The sequence below is a fragment of the Heteronotia binoei genome, chromosome 16 (assembly GCF_032191835.1).
Source record: "Heteronotia binoei isolate CCM8104 ecotype False Entrance Well chromosome 16, APGP_CSIRO_Hbin_v1, whole genome shotgun sequence".
Taxonomy (NCBI): Eukaryota; Metazoa; Chordata; class Lepidosauria; order Squamata; family Gekkonidae; genus Heteronotia; species Heteronotia binoei.
The window spans coordinates 63,672,260-63,695,806 of NC_083238.1; the positions used below are offsets into that span (position 1 = coordinate 63,672,260).

Here is a 23,547-nt window from a genome sequence, read left to right on the forward strand (position 1 = left end):
AAAGTTTGAGAGTAATTTCTTTTTTCGGTTCTTCGTTACATTTCATATTCTGAAAATCTAGTAATACAGCTTGTGGTGTTAGAGGGATGATAACATAAAATTTTCCCTGATTTTACCAACTATTTTAACTCAGAAGGCCTATTAGAGGACATGACCACTAGGAAAGAAATAAAGTTGCCATTTGACCACAACCTTTACTACAAAGAGGAGAAGTTGCAGAGTTCCTTTTATGGAGTGTAAAAGGGGCTAAGCACCATTGCATTCTTTACACCCCACATGGTGTGTAGAAGAGGTCAGCTGAACCCCTTCCCCCATTTCCAGCTCTGTTGCTTCAGACCCCTATTAGACAGGGGCTAGGACAAAAGAGGAGGGAAGGCAGAGCAGGGGGGAGTGGAACTGGGGGAGGAGATGTTCAGCTCCCCTCACCCCAAGGATCCCTTCCAAGAGGCAAAGAGTCCTGTCTCAATTTACATGTGAGGAACTCTTTAGCATCCTCCATTCTCTGGGAGTCCAGGGGGAGCAAAGGGGGCAAATTTTCCTGGTGCCCCACAAGGTGGAGTCAGGCAAAGGCCAGCAGTCATAGTAGGGACTGGCCGAAGAACCAGCCAGCGTTGGTGTCCCTGGGGGGGGGGGGGGGAACAGGATCGGAAGGAAGAAGCAGCTGCTTTCTATCTTCTGCCGACTGCAACGGCTGGACTCAGAAAGCATTCTCTGCACGATGTCTGGCCAGATGCTCCGTGTGCAAGCTGCAACCTCTGCTATCTACAGCCACGTCAGAGGCTTACTTGGCCTGCGTGAAAGATAACTGGTACTCAGCCCTAACTCCCTCGAACAAGTGATTTCTTTCATGATGAACCAAAATGGCTTTTGCCCCCTGATGCTTTCTGTAGGAGTTCAAAATCTGCTCCCCGGCTTCTTACCTGATCAGTGGCCTTTTCCTGGGAGAGCAGAAACACCACTGACTGTGTGATGATGGTGTTGATGCCAAAGAACAAGTTGATGCAGACATAAACAATAAAGGCCATTCCTGTTTCCTTGAAGATCCCCGCCAGCAAATACATCCAGGAAAATGTGGCATACCTGAACGGCATCACCGGCAAGAACGAGAGAAGCACAGAAAAAGAAAAGACCATCAATAGCCAAGAAAGGATTCACCGGTGGACACTTGTCTGCGAGAGAAGAGGGAGCTTTTTATTCACCACCAAGGAGAGTGCTTTTGAAATTCTTTGTCGGCAAGAAGAAAAGAAGCAACTGGACTACCCAGCGTTAACTCTGAGCAATGATGAAATATGGAAAAGAGGAAAAACCAATGCTGATGTTTGCTGAGCCAGCAAACCTTTCAGTCACAATTCAACCACTGCTCCTCTCCTTTCTGTTTACTTGTTTCCACCTGTCTGCTCAGAAAGCCTGAGACAGTTTGTAACCAGAGAATCCCAACACTCCAACACTAAACACTGTCTATCCCCCAACCCCATGGGGCTATGGGTGGTAGCAGAGGTGGAATTCTAGCAGGAGCTCCTTTGCATATTAGGCCACACACCCCTGATGTAGCCAGTCCTCCATGAACTTACAAAAAAGAGCCTTGCAAGCTCTTGGTGGATTGGCTACATCAGGGGTGTGGCCTAATATGCAAAGGAGCTCCTGCTAGAATCCCACCCCTGGGTGGCAGTGGGAGGCACTCCTAATGGAGCTCAGGGGATCCAGGTCACCCCCTCGTTAAACTCCAATCACAAAGCTCAGCTACAAAAAGTTCAACTGAGTTTGAACACTTTGAGGCATTTGTTCATCATTCAAGTGGAATGGAATTGAACGAAATCCTTACCCAAAGAGGAACAGGAGAAGGAAGACAGCCAACAGGTTGCTGTCATTGTAGAAAGCTGGAATCTGGAAGGCTGAGATGACTCCGATGGAGAGGGCAACAGGCACCATAAAGTATGTCTGGGGGAGGAGAGTGACAAGAGTTTATCAGAAACCACTTTCTTCTAGCAAAACAGACAGATTCAGTCTTCAGAGGCATGCAAGCAGGTGTGGTTTCTATGGGGCCTGGCCGAGAGTCACATTATTTGGTGCTGGAATGAGGACGAGCGGTCCTCCTCATGGTTTTCTCACCAATGTAGACCAGAGTCAGCAGGGCGGCTGTGCTGATGTGAACTGACAGAACAAGGTTTGCATCCGAAGCAGGGTGCAGGCTGCGCCTCAAAGCTTCAGTCCAGAATTAAACTCTGCTGGTCTTCAAGGTGCCTGATTGGACTCAAACATTGTTCTCTAGATCAGAACCGTCACTGCACAGAAGACGTATTATCCCGATGATTAAAGCCCCTGCATTTCCCTACTTGTGCGGTGGGAGAGACGTGTCCAGTATTAGAGGGGGAAGCAAGCAATGTTCCCTCTCAGCTGAGTTAGTGTGAGCTAGTTCACGGTTTTTAGCCTCTGGCTCACCTATTTATGTCTTAGCTCAGGAAGGAGGGCCCCGGAGCCAATTAATTTACACAGTAGTCATATTGCTCCCTCACAACTTTAATGCCAGGAGCTCACAAAGTGGGATTTTTGCTCATGAGGCTCCACAGCTGAGAGGGAGGATTGGAAGCGAGCCTTTTGTTTTATTTATTCAAAGCATTTTTACCCCATCTTTCCATTCAATCAAGGTCTCCAAGGCAGGAAACATTTTAAAAAACCCATTAAAGCATTTGAAGAATTTATTGTAAAATAATTCAATAAAAACCCATGGACAACACCAGAACCAGAGAGGAGGGCCAAAAGCTGTTGCTGGGGCAGGTCAAACAAAACAAAGCAGAATTCCCCAACTGGCAAAAAACACTGCTGGAGGGAGGGAGGGAGGGAAACGGACAGGCCTCCGAGGAGGGGCAGGGGGAGGGACCTCCATGACCGAGGAAACGGTTGCCGCCCGTCTAGGTGGTTGGGGGTGCCTGAAGGAGAACCTCTAAAGAGGACTGGAGAAGAGTTATTATTTTCAAATATTGCACTTCAGCTTCATACTTAAATACTCAGTCTTTATGTTTCAATGCACAGGCTAGTTTCAATCGTGTCTAATATGACCTCCAGTGGAGCAAAGGACTGTCTTTCCCCAGCAATCTTAGTCTGTGTTTCAGCAGCTGCAACACGTTGAGTTTTGAAATACTGATGATGGTTGCTTTGCACTCAGGTCATATGAAAAGTCCTACATGAACCTGTGCTGAAAAGGGAGGCGAGAGGGACCATCCAACGGAACTGCCCAGGCTTGCATACAAGGGGGAAAGAGAAGAAGAAGAAGGAGGAGAAGAAGAAGACTGCAGATTCATACCTGCCCTTCTCTCTGAATCAGAGTCTCAGAATGGCCTACAATCTTCTCTACCTTTCTCCCCCACAACAGACACCCTGTGAGGTGGATGGGGCTGAGAGATCTCTGACTGAAGCCGCCCTTTCAAGGACAACTCCTGCGAGAGCTCTGGCTGACCCAAGGCCATTCCTGCAGGTGCAAGCAGAGAAGTGGGGAATCAAACCCGGCTCTCCAAGAGAAGAGAGCTCTGGCTGACCCAAGGCCATTCCTGCAGGTGCAAGCAGAGAAGTGGGGAATCAAACCCGGCTCTCCAAGAGAAGAGAGCTCTGGCTGACCCAAGGCCATTCCAGCAGGTGCAAGTGGAGGACTGGGGAATCAAACCCGGTTCTCCAAGATACGAGAGCTCTGGCTGACCCAAGGCCATTCCAGCAAGTGCAAGTGGAGGAGTGGGGAATCAAACCTGGTTCTCCCAGATAAGAGAGCTATGGCTGACCCAAGGCGATTCCAGCAGGTGCAAGTGGAGGAGTGGGGAATCCAACCCAGTTCTCCCAGATAAGAGAGCTATGGCTGACCCAAGGTCATCCCAGCAGGTGCAAGTGGAGGTGTGGGGAATCAAACCCGGTTCCCCCAGAAAAGAGATCTATGGCTGATCCAAGGCCATTCCAGCAGCTACAAGTGGAGGAGTGGGGAATCAAACCCGGTTCTCCCAGATAAGAGATCTATGGCTGACCCAAGGCCATTCCACCAGCTGCAAGTGGAGGAGTGGGGAATCAAACCCGGTTCTCCCAGATAAGAGATCTATGGCTGACCCAAGGCCATTCCAGCAGGTGCAAGTGGAGAAGTGGGGAATCAAACCCGGTTCTCCCAGATAAGAGTCCGCACACTTAACCACTACACCAAACTGGCTGTTACACAATTGTCTTCAGTATTATGAACAACAGGGCAAAATGGGTGGGAGGGCAAAAAAGCACAATCAACTCAGCTTCCCTCCCTCCTGCCAAAGAGCGGGCAAGTAAAATTTCATGGAGCAACTCAGCAGTAGAAAACTGTGCTTTCCTCCCATACGGCATATATCAAAAACATCAGTAAGTCACAACTTCACTCATTCTCTTTGCTTTCTGTCGTTTTTACTGCCACAGGGAAAATGGTGACCATATTTGCATTTTTGTTCCTGCTTCTGAAAGAATTAAAAAAAAAAAAAAGGTAGTTCCTTGTGCAAGCACCAGTCATTTTCAACTCTGGGGTGATGATGTTTTCACGGCAGACTTTTTACGGGGTGGTTTGCCATTGCCTTCCCCAGTCATCTCCACTTTCCCTCCAGCAAGCTGGGGACTCATTTGACCGACCTCGGAAGGATGGAAGGCTGAGTCAACCTGGAGCCAGCTACCTGAACCAGCTTCCACAGTGATCAAACTCAGGTTGTGAGCAGAGGGCTCCGACTGCAGTACTGCAGCTTTACCATTCTCTGCACCAGGGGGCTCTTTCGGAAAGAATTAACCGCTGTGAAATGAAAAGAGGTTAAGATGGTCCAGGCTTCCCCAATCTCGTCAAGTCTTAAAAGGCCAGCCCTGGTCAGACTCAGATGGGAAACCACTAAGGATCACTGGGGTTGTGACCAACCTTCTCTCTAAGCTTGTGAGCAAAAATTCTATTTCGTGAGCTGCTGGCATTAAAGTTGTGAGCTCCTGCATCAATTATCGTGCTCTGGGGTCATCCTTCCTGAGCTAAGACAAAAAAATGTGTGAGCTGGAGGCTATAAAACTGTGAGCTAGCTCACACTAACTCAGCTTAGTGGGAACCCTGGTCACGATGCAGGGGCCACCCACGGGAAGCCACCTCTGAACGTCTCTTGCCTTGAAAACCCCATGAGGGGTGGCTGTAAATGGCAGCACTTCCCACTACCAGACAAGGAGCCTGGATTCTCTTCTTCCAGAAGAACCCCGATATCGTCCTGTCTCACTAGAACATGGACAATACTTTACATTCACCACTGATAACACCACCTTCTGCCTGACTGGCAAGCCTTGCAAGACGCCCACTATTCTGGCTGAATTTGAAGGCCAGGTGTCAGACAACACGCATCCTGCGGGAGATGAGGAGGCACAGGGATAACCCAGGGGGGTTTTCTGACTAAACATAGCCGTGGGGCTGCAGATGTCCCCCCAAGCAGGGGCAGGAGTGTCAACCCCTGAGGATTTTCCCCTGGAGGAAAGAAAAACCACTCCGATAGGATGGAAGGAAGCAGTGCAGTCCAAAGCTGGATATAGTCTTATGGTGCTGAGCTCAAACTTACTTTCTCCCCCCTCAAAACACTAATCACTGCTTGAATCTGTCAGATGTTTTCCATTTCTATAAAAATACTTGTATTTTTGCAAAATTGCAGCGACTGAGGGGGTGTGGAATAGACAAAAATCACAACAAAAAACCCCTGCTTCCATTTCCCCCCTCAAAAATGTGTAGTAATTCCGACAGAAAATATATTTCCAGAGAAAGAGCTGCTTTAAAATGTAAGAACTGTTTTCTGCCCTGCTCTCATCTTAGCAGAACTTTTATGTGGGAGCTGCCACGGCAGCCGTAGCCATTACACAGAACTCTTAGCAAAATGCATACCGTTGGACGGCATTTAAGGCTGTCTTTTCCTCTCCGCCTCTTTGCAATTCAACCTAAAGGCTTTTTGTGTGTGCTTACAAGTGAGGAATATATTGAAGTCCTGACCGGAATGGCACTCTGGTCTTTCATAAATGTGCCGAGCTTTATGCACAAAGAGAAGAGACTGTTTTAGCGCCCACTTTGATGTCTGGCCTTCTAACTGTTCTAAAATGCCCTTGTTCCAAGTTTGCGTGTCCTATGAAGATCATCATTATCACCACAATTAGTAGGGATGGTGTGAGGATTCCAGCCCGGGTGGGTTCAGTTCTGCTGCTATTGCAGGCAATTGTTGTCCTGAGCCTTTGTGTGTCAGATTCTATCCGATTTACTTCACTGCGAGGGAGACGTGATTGGGGGGTGGGGGGAGGGAGGAACGTGCAGATTTCTACACAGACAACCTGGAAGGAAGACCTCGTGCCTAAAGCATCAGGGGATTTAAGGACTGTTCTAATCCATCGTGCCTTTGAAACTCCTCCAAAGTAGCCTTTCATGGAAAGCTCTGGGAAAGGGAAAGAGATGCAGCATCCACTTTTGGGTGTCTGTTCCGCTGCTCATTCTGGGGCACATCTGCTTTCCATCCCTGGGGAATAGGAGTCAGGATACTGGAGGCAGGACAAGAAGGAGCAAGAATAGGTATTTCTCTAAAAGATTCATTAGCTGCTTGTCTTCCTGAGGAGCTCAAAACAGCTTGCAGTATTAGTCAAATAGATATAATTTTCTTAAAAAATAAAACCATTAGACATTTCACAGACAAAAGATCAGGGCTTTTTTGTTTCAGCAACTCCTTTGCATATTAGGCCACATCCCCTGTTAGAGCCAATCCTCCAAGAGCTTCTAGGGCTCTTAGAAGAAGATGAAGAAGAAGGTATTGGCTTTATATCCTGCCTGCCACTTTGAATCTCAGAGCAGCTCACAATTTCCTTTATCTTCCTCCACCACAACAGACACCCTGTGAGGTGGGTGGGGCTGAGAGGACTCTCACAGCAGCTGCCCTTTCAGAGACAACCTCTGCCAGAGCTATGGCTGACCCAAGGCCATTCCAGCAGCTGAAAGTGGAGAAGTGGGGAATCAAACCTGGTAAAAGTCTGCACACTTAACCACTACACCAAACTGGCTCTCACTGGCTCTCACTACACCAAATTGGCTCTTACTACAAACTGGCTCTCACTGCATCAAACTGGCTCTTCGTACAGGGCCTGCTGCAAGCTCCAGGAGGATTGGTACATCAGGGGTGCGTGGCCTAATATGCAAAGGAGCCCCTGCAAGAGACCAATGTAAGTTCACTATCATCACCCTGAACTTTCTGCTTGGTGCTGCAGCTTCCAGACTGCCCGTCCCCAGAGGTGGAGCGGATCGGCTACTTACGAGGTCGTAGATGAAGTTGGTCACCCAGTAGGTGGTCACCCCGAGGCCGGAGATGTGCTGCAGCTGCTTGGCCTTGTTCTGGTGCTCCTTCACCACGTAGAGCACGAAGCTGGCAGTGGTGATGGAGTAGCCAATCAGGACCGACATGGAGACGATGATGTCCAGCAGGCTGCTCAGCCTGGGGGAGGGAAGCAGTTTGGCCCCACATAAGTATGGAGCCCTCTGTCCTTTTACAGATATTATTCCTAATGTTCATTTTGACCCTTTTGATCTAGTAGTCATCACAGCAACATATGAAGCTGCGGCCTTCTACTGAATCAGACCCCCCTGGGTCCCTCAAAGTCAGTCTTGTCTACTCAGACTGGCAGCGGCTCTCCAGGGTCTCCAGCTGAGGTTTTTCACGCCTACTTGCCTGGACCCTTTTTAGTTGGAGATGCCGGGGATTGAACCTGGGACCGTCTGCTTCCCAAGCAGATGCTCTACCACTGAGCCACTGTCCCTCCCCTAATATGAACATCTGAAGCTGCCTTCCACTGAATCAGACCCCCCTGGGTCCATCCAAGTCAGTTTTGTCTTCTCAGACTGGCAGCAGCTCTCCATGGTCTCCAGCTGAGGTTTTTCACGCCTACTTGCCTGGACCCTTTTTAGTGGGAGATGCTGGGGACTGTGAACCTGGGACCTTCTGCTTCCCAAGCAGATGCTCTACCACTGAGCAGGGTCATGGCTCTCCAGGGTCTCAAGCTGAGGTTTTTCACGCCTACTTGCCTGGACCCTTTTTAGTGGGAGATGCCAGGGATTGAATCTGGGACTTTCTGCTTACCACTGAGCCACCATCCCTCCCACATATGACGCTGCCTTCTACGGAATCAGACCCTCCTTGGTCCATCAAAGTCAATCTTGTCTCCTCAGACTGGCAGCAGCTCTCCAGGGTCACCAGCTGAGGTTTTTCAGGCCTACTTGCCTGAACCCTTTTGAGTTGGAGATGCCGGGGATTGAACCTGGGACCTTCTGCTTACCAAGCAGGTGCTCTACCACTGAACCACCCACACAGCCCTTCCTCATGAAACTGCCTTGTACTGAATCAGACTCTTGGTCCATCAAAGTCAGTATCATCTACTGAGACTGGCAGTGGCTCTCCAGGGTCTCCAGCTGAGGTTTTTCACGCCTGCTTCCCTGGACACTTTTTAGTTGGAGATGCCGGGGATTGAACCTGGGACCTTCTGCTTACCAAGCAGATGCTCTACCACTGAGCCACCATCCCTCCCCTATAAACATATGAATGTATGAAGCTGCCTTCTACTGAATCAGACCCTGGGTCCATCAAAGTCAGTCTTGTCTCCTCAGACTGGCAGTGGCTCTCCAGGGTCTCAAGCTGAGGTTCTTCATGCCTATTTGCCTGGACCCTTTTTAGTTGGAGATGCCAGGGATTGAACCTGGGACCTTCCGCTTCCCAAGCAGATGCTCTACCACTCAGCCACCATCCCTCCCTCCCAAACTCGCCACAGTTCTCAATTGGTAGTTCAGGGATTGCTGGCGTGTGCCAGGCCCCTGTAGGCTGAGTTCAGGATGGCCGATAGATAATTTTTTTAAACTTAAACTTTATTAAGAATTATGAAGTTACATGAAAGGATCTGTTATGAAAACAACAGACTTAGACTAAGTATCAATGAGATGGGTTACAAGGATAGCTTATACAACTAAAAAGATTAAAGAAAAATACATGACAAATTGACCAATTATCAGTATAATATAAAACTCAGGCACTCTAATGATTACCATAATAAATGGCTTATTAGAGGCAAGATATTCCAGATAAGGAAGCCAAACACTCAGAAAAGTGGATTCATACAAGTCTGAATTCTGTTGTTTAATCGAGTCCATGATTTTATCAAGCCCACAAGTCGAGTGTGGCAGTGAAAGAGTTAAGGGCACGAGAGTTAGCTGAAAAAACTCCGTGGTGCCCCCCTACTCTTGGTGCCCTAATTTTGCTTAATAGTTAATCCAGAGCTGGAAAAATCATTGTAAAGCCTGGATAGCTGCTGTGTGGGTGAGAAAATTTGGATTTTCTAGTGCACATGAAAGCCATTCTTACTGACCCTGTGGCAGCCACTTCCTTTCCCCCAGCAAAAGGGGCAGGGGCTTCTTTTGTTAAAAAAAAACCCTACTAGAATATCATTATAGCAATATATCATTGTAACAATAGAGGTAGCAGGTTTTCTGAAGTCTCAACTTTCCTTTTTTTAAGTAAGTCTCAATCCCCTCCCTTTGTAGAGATAGAAGGAAATAAAGCATCTCTTTACTTTAAAAATTCCTGGACATTTGGAGAACCTGTTACAATGGTATATCACTATAATGAAATTCTAGTGCCAAATTTGTCACGGAATGGCAGGCTATGCCATCTTTGGGCTGCTCCAGAATCATCAGAGACTGGTCAGTGCTTTTGCCCCCCCTCCCCCCGTTAAATTCTAGACAGAAGAAGGCTAAAAGCAGCATCTTACATGAGCTGTTCCTGACTCTCTCCGCCAGGGTAGGGATGAGCAACGACAGAAATACCTAAACAAAGAACAAACATACTTGTTGAAGGGTGTGTTTTTCAGGGGTTGTCAGTCTGATCTTTGTTCAGTTTATGTACCCCTGTTCTGAATCGGGGGGGGGGGGGGCTCCAAGGACCGTCAGGGCTCCCACCTGACACAGACATGTCTCTGCAGCACAAAGTCTTCCCATGGTGGGAATTGGAGCAGGCTGCCCTCTCCCAGGTGAAACAATGGTGACATCAAGGGGTGTGGCCTAATATGCAAATGAGTTCACCCTGGGCTTTTTCTACCCCAAAAGCCGTGCCTGTAACTGTTGTTCATGCAGTGTCTTCAGTGTGGATATACATGGGAATTGCAGATGCGCAGGCCTAATCACACCCAGGCTGCCTGTTCATGCGCAGTTTCCATGTGGGACTGCACTGAAGACACGTTGGGAACAAGGCTGGTGCTTAAATTCCACCCAGAGGGGACCCTTTCAGGGACACGTTTCTTTAAAAGAAATGCCTCGTGTTGTTTCATGTCTTGCAGGTGACCTTTTCAAAGGAGGCCTCCGGCCTGTTTAGGCAGTTGGAAGAACAGGAGGAGAAAAGAGACAGAGCAGCAGGATGCCTCCCACGGTTCCTTGGAAAGAAAAGTTTCTCCTTAAATGCTATGGCTTCCCCCCCACACACACACACTCTACTGATGAGCGGGAAAAGAACTTTAGTCTGTAACAATGAAGTACAAACAACTAGAAAGCTTTTCCTTCTCTCCAAAATAAAGGCGATGCCGTTTGCCTAAGCTGTTAATGCTCCACTATAAAGCCATTTTCTCTTGACTGCAGCTTAGGCTAGAAGTCAAAATTTCCATTTCAATACATATTTTTGGAGGCTTGGAAGATGAAGCAGCACAATATACATAAGTCCAAAGCCATTATGATTTGCTTAGTGACAGCGGAGGAAAAGCTCTTTTATGTGCCTTTTTAAGTCTACCATGGCAAAGTCAGACCTCAAAGGCAGGATTGCCACCTGTCTCAAACGGCTGAAAGGACGGACAGCTTTGATCTGCCCATTTCAAGAGTTCTTAAGCTGTCATTTATGTGTCAAAGCCAGAAAGGGCTTGGGCAGCCTGACAGGTGTCAAGGAGGACGTCCCATCCGGTGTGTCTGTCTTCATTCCCATCCACCAACCCCACCCTGGCCATAGTCCATCCAGTCTTCAGACCAGGTCTGTTCCGGGGCTCCCTAACTGGTTGGAGCCTGCAGGCCTCCCCGGGGGATTCTCCACAAATTTTGAGGCAGCCTGTAGAGGTTTGTGAAGAGCAGAGGGTTGAAAAGGCACCGAGCCATTTCACAACCCGCTTTCTGCTCCCCACCAAAATGGCAAGCAGAAAACAGGGCCACACACTGATATGAACCAGTTCGGTTTGTGAACCAGGGTATTCATTCACGGTTTGATTTGTGGTTCAGCCACGAACCACAAACCAAAATGTGAAAATGAGGTTCATGCACGTCCCTTGTTGAAACCAAGACCTCTTGGCCTGACAGGGCAAACAGGGTTGCCGAGGGCTGTGAGACACCTACCGTAGTTGGAGGACTTCTCCTTTGGCAAGTTTGCTCGGAGAATGAAGTTATTCAAGCTGTTCAGGTACGCTGGGAGGCTGTGATACCCTTCTGGATTATACCAGACCTACGTGGACATTCCAGAGGCAAAAACAAAACAGGGGGGAATTAGGTGGACTGGGTGATGATTTACTTGGGGGAGGTGGAAGATGGGGATCTTCTTTGAACCGTTAAGTCTGGATGTTCAGGTTCACTCCAAAAGTCTGGCCCCTGCCCGCTCCCCCCCCCCCAGGCTCCAACAAGAGGCCCCTCTGAGAGTTCATGCCAAATTTGCTGACATCCATGCCATAGGAAGGCACCACACAGGGCTTCCGTTTTTAATGAAACAATGAAGTAAGGAACAGGGGAATGTGTAAGAGGTGGTTGGCATGACTGAGCTGATGTTGTCTGAAACTGTACCAGGAGAGATGCCCTGGGCCAAGGCTGTGTCAGGAAAGGCAGATGTCTCTGGAAGGGCCCACCACTACCAAGCTCCCTGCAGTCTGCTGGCAGGGAAAGACACACAGCGGGTGCAGAATTGTGGCTCTCCTCTGGCAGGCCTAGGGGTGATATGCCACACACCACCCAGGACCATCAGGAAAAGAACATCCAGGCACCTGGGGATGTGGGAGGGCTGGAAGGCAGGCAGAAGTGGGGGGTGCTGGGGGTGACTGGAAGGAGGAGGAGGGCCTGGGGGCTCTCTTCCTAGGCTCTGCTCTGGGGAAGAAGAAGAAGAGATTGGATTTATACCCTGCCCTTCACTCAGAGTTTCAGAGCAGCTTACAATCTCCTTTCCCTTCCTCGCCCCACAACCAATGCTCCCTCTAAGCTGTGGAGTCTTGTGAGCAAATATTCTACTTCATGAGCTCCTGGCATTCAAGTTGTGAGTGAGCGATCTGGCTGCTGCTTAAATTAGTTTGCTCTGGTGCCCTCCTTCCTGAGCTAGGACAAAAATGTGTGAGCCGGAGGCTAAAAAACTCTGACCTAGCTCACGCTAACTCATCTTAGAGGGAACACTGCCCACAACAGTCACTCTGTGAGGTAGGTGTGGCTGACAGAGCTCTAAGAGAACAGCTCAGAGAGAACTGTGAGCAGCCCAAGGTCACACCAGCAGGTGCATGTGGAGGAGTCAAACCCGGTTCTCCCAGATTAGAGTCTGCTCTCCTAGCCACTACACCAAAGGGATGTGACGGTTTCCACGTGATATAGAGCAGACAGCGAGGAGGAGTTCTGAGGGCTGCTTCTTTTCATGCAAGGATTGTTGTGAGTGTGGAAACCTTCCGTGGGATCCGACCCTACGGCTGTACAGGCTTCCTTGAGGATACATTCAATTTAACTCAACAGGGCTCTCTTCTGAGCAAACATGCAAAGGATGGGGTTGAAAGTGAGCCCCCAGTTTTAGCTGAGAATGAGCCTTTCCAGCTCATACAGTTGTCCAGGTATGTGGGGTCAGGAAGGGCTGAAAGAGCACCTTCTGCTAACCTGGCTCCATCCCACTTGTGAGGGGAAGCGCTGCACTTCCAGAAAAGTGAGTAACTCATAGTCATAATCTGGCACCATTGTGAAACGGAACACTGAAATCTCCTTCCAAAAAGCTACATGACAGCATAGAAGAACTATAAACATGAAATGTCTGTTTTTATGGAGTTCCATGGCAAACAGAACCGCACTTGAAGGTAGACTGTGGAGGGGCTACACCTTCAAAGAAGTGGAGGGTGTCTTGAGAAGCGTTCCCCTCCCCCCCCATCTCTGGGTCAGGCAACAATATAGGCAGCAGCATCTAAGTATTACTTTACTCACTGATTTCTGTTATGAAATGGATATTGGTACAAAAAAGAAGAAGAAAAGGCAGTACAAAACAGGCCAGGTGCAGTGGGAAAGAAAGCCCTGAAATACTTCCTGGGGACTTCATCTCTCATTCATCATAAAATGTGAGGTCCTCACATTCAGCTTGTGCTGTGTGCGTTGCACTGGCTTCTGATGAAGTACCAGATCCAGTTCAAGGTTCTGGTGTTGACCTTTAAGGCCCTTTAGGGCCCAGGACCCACATTTCTTTGGCACTGCCTCTCCCAGTACACCCCTAGAACAGCACTGTGCTCAGTGGGTAGAATCTATTGGTCATCTACTGATATCTGGCTGTCCACAACCAGAGCCAGGGTGGAAAACCAACCTGGTGGAACTCTGTTAAATGACATCTGTGTCCTGTGGGACCTGACACAGTTCCCCAGGGCCTGTAAGGCGAAGACGTTTCACCAGGTATTTAGCTGAGGACAGAGGCTGTTCCACCTTCCTGGCCTTCCCGCAAGGCTCCGGCACTACTAGTACTTTTAGTGCCATCTGTTAATTATGGTGTTTCATTGTATTAATTTGCTTTAACTATGAACATTATTGTCCATTGCCCTGAGCTCTGTTTTTATTGGGGAGGGTGGTTTAAAAAATCCAATTTAATAACAGTAATAATAAATAAGTCCCAGCTTGCTTTCTAATGCAGCAGAGATGGGGGGGGGGGTTTGCGTGGGAAGAGAAAAGGCTGGCTGGTGTGAAACAGAGCAGAGGAATTGAGATAAATTGCAATTCAACATCCCACCAGTTTCAGGATGGATTTCTTTCCCTACAGGTAATCCCCAGGAATGTACTGTATTTTCTGAAATGCTTCAATATTTAAATGGATTCTCATTGCCACGTTGCATCAGAAAGCAAACAGACCCTTACTGGTGTGGGTTTCTTTCTCACTGGCCATGTTTTACATTCAGTGCCATGCAGCATCTGTTTCCCATCTGCCTCTTGGGAGGGAGGGAGCTTTTGAGCACAACAGCATGGCTTGGGGTTTGTGTCCGACAAGGTCCCACGGACATCAGCGGGCCTCACAGCCGAAGCAAGAAGGGCCAGCCCCAGGACCCCTGAGCAGAGCTGGTCTCAAGGTCGGGCACAAGCCAAGGCAGGAGGCAAAGGGGGCTGCTGCCCTTGGGACTGGGGAGGAGGAGAGGTGGAGATTCTCCTCGGTGAGCCCTTCCCCTCCCAAAGCCAACTCCATGGTCTTGCTTTGTTTCCCATTTCTGTAACCCCAGTTCTGTCCTTCATCCTAGATGCCCCACCCTACGGATTGCATTGCCTCAGCGCTGCCTAATCCACTTTGACTCACAATGTCAAAGCGCAAAATCACAAAATACAGAAGTTCAAAAAACTTGGCCCAGCAACTTGTGATGCTTCTGTTTAAAACCTGCATGCCGAAACTAGCTAAATTAAGCCATCTAGCTAAATAAAATGGCCGCAGTCTTTCATTATTTTCTGCTTTTGGCTCAGTTGTGGTCACAGATGGGCCCTTAAACGGTTTTAGTTTTCTATAATAAATACATGTATGTTGGTTTATTTTACACTTTGTTTTTAATGTTTGCCCCTTTAATTGCATATTAACCTTCCAGGTTTCTTACTCCAGTTTTTGGGTTAAGTTTCTTTCCCTTCTTTGTTTTTCCTCAGTTGTGCTCACTCCACCGCTAGCCTGGGCATTGTCAACTTTCTTTCTAATGGTTGTGAAAAGGAGTGAAGCTCAAGTCTAACCATTTTCATGTTGTGCTTTTGAGGAGTACAGCTATAACTCCTTACACCCACTGGACCATGCAACATGTGTGTGTCCATATGATGGGGGTGCACACACTGACCATATTAGATATAAGTGCTAAAAGTCCCCGTTGTAGGAACTGTGAAGTAACTGTTACGAAATATCCTTGAGTGTGGTCAAAGCCTCAATTTTATACAGGTTGTAGAATCAAAAGGGCTGCTAATAATACTTAGCATGGAAATCAAAACACTTGCATTTATTGCTCAAGAGAGTTCTCGGCTAAACATTAGGAAGAGCTTCCTGACAGAGCGGTTCCTCAGTGGAACAGCTTCCTCCTTGGGAGGTGGTGAACTCTCCTTCCTTGGAGGTTTTGAAACAGAGGCTAGATGGCCATCTGACAGCAATGCAGATCCTGTGAATTTAGGGGGAGGTGTTTGTGAGTTTAGAGTGGTTCCTCAGTGGAAGAGGCTTCCTTCTCGGGAGGTGGTGGGCTCTCCTTCCTTGGAGGTTTTGAAACAGAGGCTGGATGGCCATCTGACAGCAATGAGGATCCTGTGAATTTAGGGGGAGGTGTTTGTGAGTTTAGAGTGGTTCCTCAGTGGAACAGGCTTCCTCCTTGGGAGGTGGTGGGCTCTCCTTCCTTGGAGGTTTTTAAACAGAGGCTAGATGGCCATCTGACAGCAATGACGATCCTGTGAATTTAGGGGGAGGCGTTTGTGAGTTTAGAGTGGTTCCTCAGTGGAACAGGCTTCCTCCTTGGGAGGTGGTGGGCTCTCCTTCCTTGGAGGTTTCTAAACAGAGGCTGGATGGCCATCTGACAGCAATGCAGATCCTGTGAATTTAGGGGAAGGTGTTTGTGAGTTTAGAGGGGTTCCTCAGTGGAACAGGCTTCTTCCTTGGGAGGTGGTGGGCTCTCTTTCCTTGGAGGTTTTTCAACAGAGGCTAGATGGCCATCTGACAGCAATGAGGATCCTGTGAATTTAGGGGGAGGGGTTTGTGAGTTTAGAGTGGTTCCTCAGTGGAACAGGCTTCCTCCTTGGGAGGTGGTGGGCTCTCCTTCCTTGGAGGTTTTTAAACAGAGGCTAGATGGCCATCTGACAGCAATGAAGATCCCTGTGAATTTAGGGGGAGGTGTTTGTGAGTTTCCTGCATTGTGCAGGGGGTTGGACTAGATGACCCTGGAGGTCCCTTCCAACTTGATGGTGCTATGATTCTACAACACAAAGGCACCCTCCAGAGCTTACCTTAGTCAGCGTTCTGTTAGCAGGCACAGGGTTGATATCGAACTGGAGGTCACTCGTCAAAGGCATCCCAAAACTCCAACCACCATACCTGGAAAGAGGGAAAAGCATGGGAGGAAGTGTACACTGCCCCAAACCACACCATTTAGAGCTCCCCTGTAAGAAATCAATTTCTGCCGGAGAGGCAGGTACAGCAGTGGCATGGGAGGTGACTGGGGTGGGCGAGGGGGAGTTGATTGGTTGTATTTTTCCTCCTCATGGCCACAGAGGGCACCTCCTCTGCACAGGACCCCCTGGTCTCCTCTGCCTCCACTGACTCTTACAGGTAAATAATAGCCTGGTAGATGACACTCACCAGCAGGCACTGGGGAATCAGATACTGGGACCAATTTAGAACAAGAACCAACAATGAAAACATTTATTGAATATTTAATATTTAAACTGAATATTTTAAAAGGATGAAAGGAGCATGAAAGAGGTTCAGCTGCGCTCTTTCTTTTCTTAGTGCTCCTCAGAGAGCCAGCTTGGGGTGGAGGCCAGAAAGGGTTATTAGCTGTCTGGGTTTATTAGGGAGGAGATCAGTAATAGACAGAAAGACCGACGGGTATTGGGGAGAACCAGTATAGGTACTGCCAAGAGAAGCGCCAATCTCTTCGCTTCTCCTCCTTCCTTTCCTCTAGCATCCAACCCCAGGTCCCATTCAGAGAGTCTTGCATGAATGGCTTGAAGTCTTCCTTCTGGCCAGGCCACCATGTTGGACTACCCAAATGGGCCATCTAGTCCATCATTTTGTTGCATGAAGCAGCTCACCTGATGCTCCCAGAAGGCCCCCCAGCAGGGCAAGGAGGCCGAAGTCTCCTCTGATAGTTCCCATCAGTGCTGGGATGCAGAGAGACTGCCCTTGAATGTGAATCGTGTCTTTGAATCGTCAAGGCTAGAAGCCCCTGATAGATTCCTCCTCCAGACAGAGGCTGAAGCTAGAGGCCGCCATTGTGACAAAACTGTTCCTTGCTGGAACCCGCCCCCCCCCCCCATTGCAGAGCAGATTTGTGGCATCTGGGCCATGTGGGCTGCACACCACACACACAGAGCTGCCAACCAGGTAGCTGATGATGAATGCCCTGTGTTTGTGTGGCTCGCTGGGTGTCTTACATTGTGTACGGTACATTTCAAACATGCAGCAGAGTCAGGAAAGCCGTGAGCCGCAGGAAGTTAATTTCTCTCCTCTGACTGTTTGGAAACACAGTCTGTATACCTGTCATTTCTAAGCATTCCATCAAAATGGAATGTATGTTTTGAGGATTATGCAAGAAAAGCAAGATCCAGATGGGCGGCTGCCTTGTGAGTCGGTCTGTAGCAGCAGAAAAGAGCCAGAGTCCAGGAACACCTCAAAGACTAGCCAAAGGGGGAGGAGCTTTGGGGAGTCCTGCAGTCACTTCTTCAGAAAAGCCAAGCGTCCACTTCCTTGGATCCTAGAGAGGCCTAAAGGCTTGGGCCTTCACAAACCTCAGGCACGCTTACTTGCATAATGGCTGTCCATGAATTTCTGCACACACCACAACCAACATATCAATGATTCTAACATCATGACAAAGCACAGGTCACACCGGCTCTAGTTCACCAACCCTAGTCTGAAAGCATAACTGGAGACTTACCAACAACAGAGAGAGAGAGAGAAAGCCCGAGAGAGAGAGAGAGAGCGAGGGAGGGAGAGAGAGGGAGGGAGAGGGAGAGGGAGTGTGAGTGAGTGAGTGTTTGTTCTCTTGTCTACAAATCAGGATTCCAAGCCGCAGTTTGAATCTGGCTGAGGATTCCAACCAAAGGGGGAAAAACATTGTGTGTCAACTAGTCTGGTCTGGACAAAACAGAAAAATTCTGGTTTGTAGGGCAAGTGGAGGCTTTGAGTTCCCGTTGGTGGGGAAAGGAGAGGGCAAGAGCTCAAGAACTTTTGAAGCCTGTTCCTGGAATGACTAACTACGGCTTGCTGTTACATCCAAATGGCTTGAGGTTGGATCTGAAGTACCATGAGTGTAGTGAACAGCCTGGACCGAGACTTCCTGCATCCTTCTGCAGTTCCCGGGGGATTCTGCTTGGGGGGGGGGGGGAGGAGACCCTCACAAAGAGTGCAGGGGGCAAAGTGGGTGACTGCAGTGGGAGGAGGAAATCATCAAAAATCAACTTCTCCCTCAACTCTCGTGGGAGTGCTGTTCCTCTAGTGTAAGAGCCATTACAGTGGTGCAAAAGCACCTTTGGATCTAAGCCCTGCCTCAAACATAAGAGAAGCCATGTTGGATCAGGCCAATGGCCCATCCAGTCCAACACTCTGTGTCGCACAGTGGCCAAAAACCCCAGGTGCCATCAGGAGGTCCACCAGTGGGGCCAGGACACTAGAAGCCCTCGCACTATGCCCCCCCCACCAAGCACCAAGAATACAGAGCATCACTGCCCCAGACATAAGAACATCAGAGAAGCCCTGTTGGATCAGGCCAGTGGCCCATCCAGTCCAACACTCTGTGTCACATAAGAACATAAGAGAAGCCCTGTAGGATCAGGCCAATGGCCCATCCAGTCCAACACTCTGTGTCACATAAGAACATAAGAGAAGCCCTGTTGGATCAGGCCAGTGGCCCATCCAGTCCAACACTCTGTGTCACATAAGAACATAAGAGAAGCCCTGTTGGATCAGGCCAATGGCCCCTCCAGTCCAACACTCTGTGTTCAGACAATGGCCAAAACCCGCAGGTGCCATCAGGAGGTCCACCAGTGGGGCCAGGACACTAGAAGCCCTCGCACTGTGCCCCCCCCCCAAGCACCAAGAATACAGAGCATCACTGCCCCAGACATAAGAACATCAGAGAAGCCCTGTTGGATCAGGCCAATGGCCCATCCACTGTGTTCAGACAGTGGCCAAAACCCGCAGGTGCCATCAGGAGGCCCACCAGTGGGGCCAGGACACTAGAAGCCCTCCCACTGTGAACATATGCAGGTGTCACTTATAAATTAACTGCAATGACTGGGCAACGGTACAGAGCGGTATAAAAATGGGGTGGGGCTCAAACATTGAAGAGGATCCAGGAGAGGGCGAGGGTTGGTGAGGACAGAGGGCGGAAGTGTTGCTGGTACCTCTTCTGCACAAACTCCTTGGCCGTGATGAGAAGGTAGGCCTCCACATCATGCCCAGTAAGGTTGTAAATTGTCCGGGATGAGAAAGTTCTTTTGTGAGGAGGAGTAAAATCCACCTGTGGGCAAGTCTGAAAAAAGAAGATAATAAAATGTTTAACATACACGTTACACATATGAAGAGCCAGTCACATATGGATTCACTGTGACCGACTTCACACTGGGGCTTGTTCCGGGCGGAGAGCCCCTTTGCCCCCAGGGCTTCTCTCCCGAAGGGCCAGGAACTCCCTGTCTCTAGGATTAGCCATGCGACAACAGAGCTGCTGCCTTGCCTCCCTTTGCCTGGGCTCTGCCACTTGTGTTTGTTGAGAAGAAGAAGAATCGCAGATTTATATCCTGCCCTTCTCTCTGAATCAGAGACTCAGAGCGGCTTACAATCTCCTTTACCTCCTTCCTCCCACAACAGACACCCTGGGTGGGACTGAGAGAGCTCTCACAGCAGCTGCCCTTTCAAGGACAACTTCTACGAGAGCTATGACTGACCCAAGGTCATTCCAGAAGATGCAAGTGGAGGAGTGGGGAATCAAACCCGGTTCTCCCAGATAAGAGTCCACGCTTCACTGCTACACCAAACTGGCAGTAAAAAATGCTGCCTGTCTCGCCTGCTCCCTCCCCACAAGTGCTGCCCTTGGGTTTTCTCTTTGCTCTGAGAAGTGCAGGGCTGGTGATGGTAGGACTGGGCTGCAGAGCCCTTTAAAGCTAGGAGATCCGGCTTTGTTGGTGTGTGGAGGCAGCAGCAGCCTCTTCTCTGCGCAGGACTGGGCAGCATCTCTGGGCTCTGTGGCTTCTGTGAACTCTTCTCACACAACAAAGGAGCAAATCTGCTCACACCACGGACAGCTGCTGGGGAAGGGAGATGGCAGGCATGAAATGGCTTTCACTGGGGCCATCAGTGATGCTCCGTAGCTTATCTAAGGGGGATCTGGACATGTGATTCAGGAAAATGCAGCTTCTGTTCCAATGTTTACTCCCTTCCCCTGGGAAGCAGTGCTTGAGAACATCCAGTCCCTGCAGCTGGTTTCACAATCACCTCCTTCTCTCGTGGAGACCTGGTGGGTCAGTACCTGTTTGATGTCTGTGCAGTTGCAGGCAAAGTACTGGGCACTCTGGTTCCCACTGGAGAGCCACTCCCCAGGTACCTTTTCTTTGAAACACCCTCTGAAAGAAATCAGATGTTACCTGGCTGGCAGGTATGCGGACAACACACAGTGCCAAATTCCTATGGAAGGTGAGGCTTCTCAAGGGGTATCAGCTGCTCTTGACATGGACTGCTTCCCATGCCCTTGCCAGAAAGGCGGGAAATTCCCATCAGAACAACAACATTACCACAGAGGCAGAAGGGAGTGCCATGCTCAGAGGTTCTGATCAACTGTGTCCAGTCGGTGCCCCCAAGGCACCCCAACCATGGAGAAGAAGCAGCCACCCTCCAGCCACAGACCCCTTGGAAAGCCATCCCTTCTTTCTCCCTTGAATAGCTGGCACTGCTGCCAGAGGGGCATAGGAGCCCAGCCTTCTGCGCATTTTTCCCGTCGATCAGCTGATTGGTGGGGGGGGAGGGGTTGGCCTTTAAAGAGCCCAAGAAGGCGGCACTTCAGCACCCCTTCCCAAGCCTTAAAAATGTGAAGAAAGGAGATAGGAGAAGGCACTGCGGGGGTGGGGGGGCACTACGCAGCACAGTAGGGGGCGGAGCAGTGAGGCCCTGTGCCGCCCGGTTGCTAACAGGCTGAGGACTGGTCCTGGTCTACGGCCCGGGGGTTAGGGACCCCTGTTCTAACTGAATGGCCTTTTCCTGGTTTATGTTCACCTCATGCTCATCCTTAGGGTGCTTTGCACATCCTAGATGGGGAAGAAGTACTTACGGGTTGCTTCTGTTCAGACACGTGTTGTCCACTCCAGGGAAAGCAAGTAAGGAAGCCACTAAAGGTTCAGTGCTCTTGTTATAGTTCCTAAGTTCAAAAAGAAAGTGTGGGGGGGGGGCGGTGTAATGGGAGATAGTTAGCCACATTTTCCTCAGAGACAGTGCAGGAGAAAAGCTGCTTGAAACAGATCCATGCATCAGCCTCCAAGATCAGTAAAACATGGCAGAGTTTTACCGAAATATGAGCATTTGTTCATAGATTATTCTTGCATTCAGAGTTCTATAATAAATGCCAACCTGCTGAAAACCTGAGGCCACGATCCTGGAAACAGTCACCTTCAGATGGCTTATTTGCAAGGAATCCTGCAGGTGCAGCAGTACTGTTCAGAAGGGCTTTTAATCCCACCCCTCTCTGCCTCCCTCCCCCTTATTCCCCTGCAGTAATCACTTAGCCAAATGAGAGGGGAGGGATCATGTCTGGCTCCGCCCCCTGTGGCAGCTCTTTTGGGGTGGGGCTCACCGCCTCCTCTCCAAATGCCAAAGGTGGCAGCAGCTTCAGAAGGTTGGGGGCCCCCCTAGGCCTGAGGGGCAGCACCTCCTTGTCTGTGCCAGGGCCCACGGGGGGGGGGGGGCGGTTCAGAGTTAATTGTATTGATTTGGGGTGACCCTGGTTATCACCAAAACAGACCCCCTTTCTAACGCTAGCCTAACTTCTCTCCAATTTTTTGCACTTCCATTTCTGCTTTCAAAAATCTCCATTATATTGACTACTGAGAAAGCAACTAGAAGCAAAGACTGCCAGAGATGAATGGTGTGAATTTAAACTTGCGTATAAACTGGCAACAAGAAGAACTTCATGCCCATTTGTTTTTGCCACAGAGCAGAATATTCTGCTGTGAGATACGAAGTAAGCCTGGTGCTCCCACTGAGAACTGCCAGGAGATGCTCAGTAGCATCCCCGCTGGGAGCACACCAGGGCAACCTGTGATTTGCTGGGCCCTGCGCTGCCCCACCTCCCACACACCCCACAGGAATTGAAGCCGCCTTGGAACCCACTACCTTGCTGCCCAACTCCATCACAGATCCGCCCTCCTGGAAATTCACTTTCCATTCAATTGACTTTCCCCAGAAGGAGCCCTCCCCTTCCCCATGGTCCCTCCCTGAATGCAATCCCCCTTCAGGTAAGCCTCTTGCCTGAAATGATGCATTACCTCCCTTGGCCAATTTCCTCAGAATACTTTCCCACCACATTCCTTCCCTCTCCTGCTTCCACTGCCCCAAACCTTCACTTCCAGTTCTCCAGTCCCCTAACACCAGGGCTTTTTTGGTAGCAGGAACTCCTTTGCATATTAGGCCACCCCCCTAATGTAGCCAGTCCTCCAAGAGCTTGCGCTAGGCCCTGCAAGAAGAGCCCTGTAAGTTCTTGGAGGATTGGCGACATCAGGGGTGTGTGGCCTAATATGCAAAGGAGCTCCTGCTACAAAAATAGCCCTACCTAACACACATATCTCGTTAGGGTACCAGTACTGTCCAGTGTGAGGCTATTATTCCCCACCCCCACCCAAAAAAAGGCAACTGAGGCAAATGCTTGTCCCAGTGATATGAGAGGATATTCACCCAAAGAAGTCCGCCTGGCCAGAGTCGCCATACAAGGAAGGTGAGAGATGGAGGGCCGGGTATTCGGCCACCTCTGTCCGCAGGGTGCCAAGGCCCATGGCGGCCGTCACAAAGAGCACGGGGAGGATGACCTGAGCGATGAAGCCTTTCACGTTGCGCCGGGTGTGATGAAACCTCTTCACAAACAAGGCTGTGGCCTTCCTCAGCAAGACGCAGAAGTTGTTCCGCTTCTTGGACTTGACCAGCGCCTGGTCTGTGGATCAGGAAAGGAATGAGAGGAATACTCTTTACTCACCGCCACCCTTGAACATTACAGCGGTGTGTGTGGGGGGGGTGGGAGGGAAGCAGACTGTTTCTACACTGCTTTCTGGGAAACCTGCTTTTCTGTGGCTACAGAAAACAGCCCCCACCAGCGTTCCCTCTAAGCTGAGTTAGCGTGAGCTAGCTCACAGATTTTTACCTCCAGCTCACACATTTTTGTCTTAGCTCAGGAAAAATGGCCCCAGAGCACAATAATTTCTGCAGCAGCTCACAACTTTAATATCAGTAGCTCACAAAGTAGAATTTTTGCTCACAAGACTCTGCAGCTTAGAGGGAACATTGGTCCCCACCATCCTCTCTATGACAGTCCTTCAAGTTCTTGAAGATGGTGAACAGATCACCTCTCAGTTGTCTCCTCTGCAGGCTA

The 23,547-nt window shown here is 49.5% G+C and overlaps 1 protein-coding gene across 1 annotated transcript in view; it reads right to left on the minus strand.

Moving 5' to 3' along the window:
* Positions 1-23,547, minus strand: part of ABCA12 (ATP binding cassette subfamily A member 12) — a 151,027-nt gene that overhangs the window by 25,083 nt on the left and 102,397 nt on the right. The window contains exons 35-44 of the mRNA XM_060257069.1: positions 22,860-23,112; positions 21,244-21,330; positions 20,449-20,542; positions 19,328-19,455; positions 16,208-16,295; positions 11,387-11,492; positions 9,790-9,844; positions 7,292-7,469; positions 1,823-1,938; positions 921-1,080 (exon numbers count right to left, since the gene is read on the minus strand). Of these exons, the coding sequence (XP_060113052.1) occupies positions 921-1,080; positions 1,823-1,938; positions 7,292-7,469; positions 9,790-9,844; positions 11,387-11,492; positions 16,208-16,295; positions 19,328-19,455; positions 20,449-20,542; positions 21,244-21,330; positions 22,860-23,112 (1,265 nt within the window). The remainder of the gene's footprint in view (positions 1-920; positions 1,081-1,822; positions 1,939-7,291; positions 7,470-9,789; positions 9,845-11,386; positions 11,493-16,207; positions 16,296-19,327; positions 19,456-20,448; positions 20,543-21,243; positions 21,331-22,859; positions 23,113-23,547) is intronic.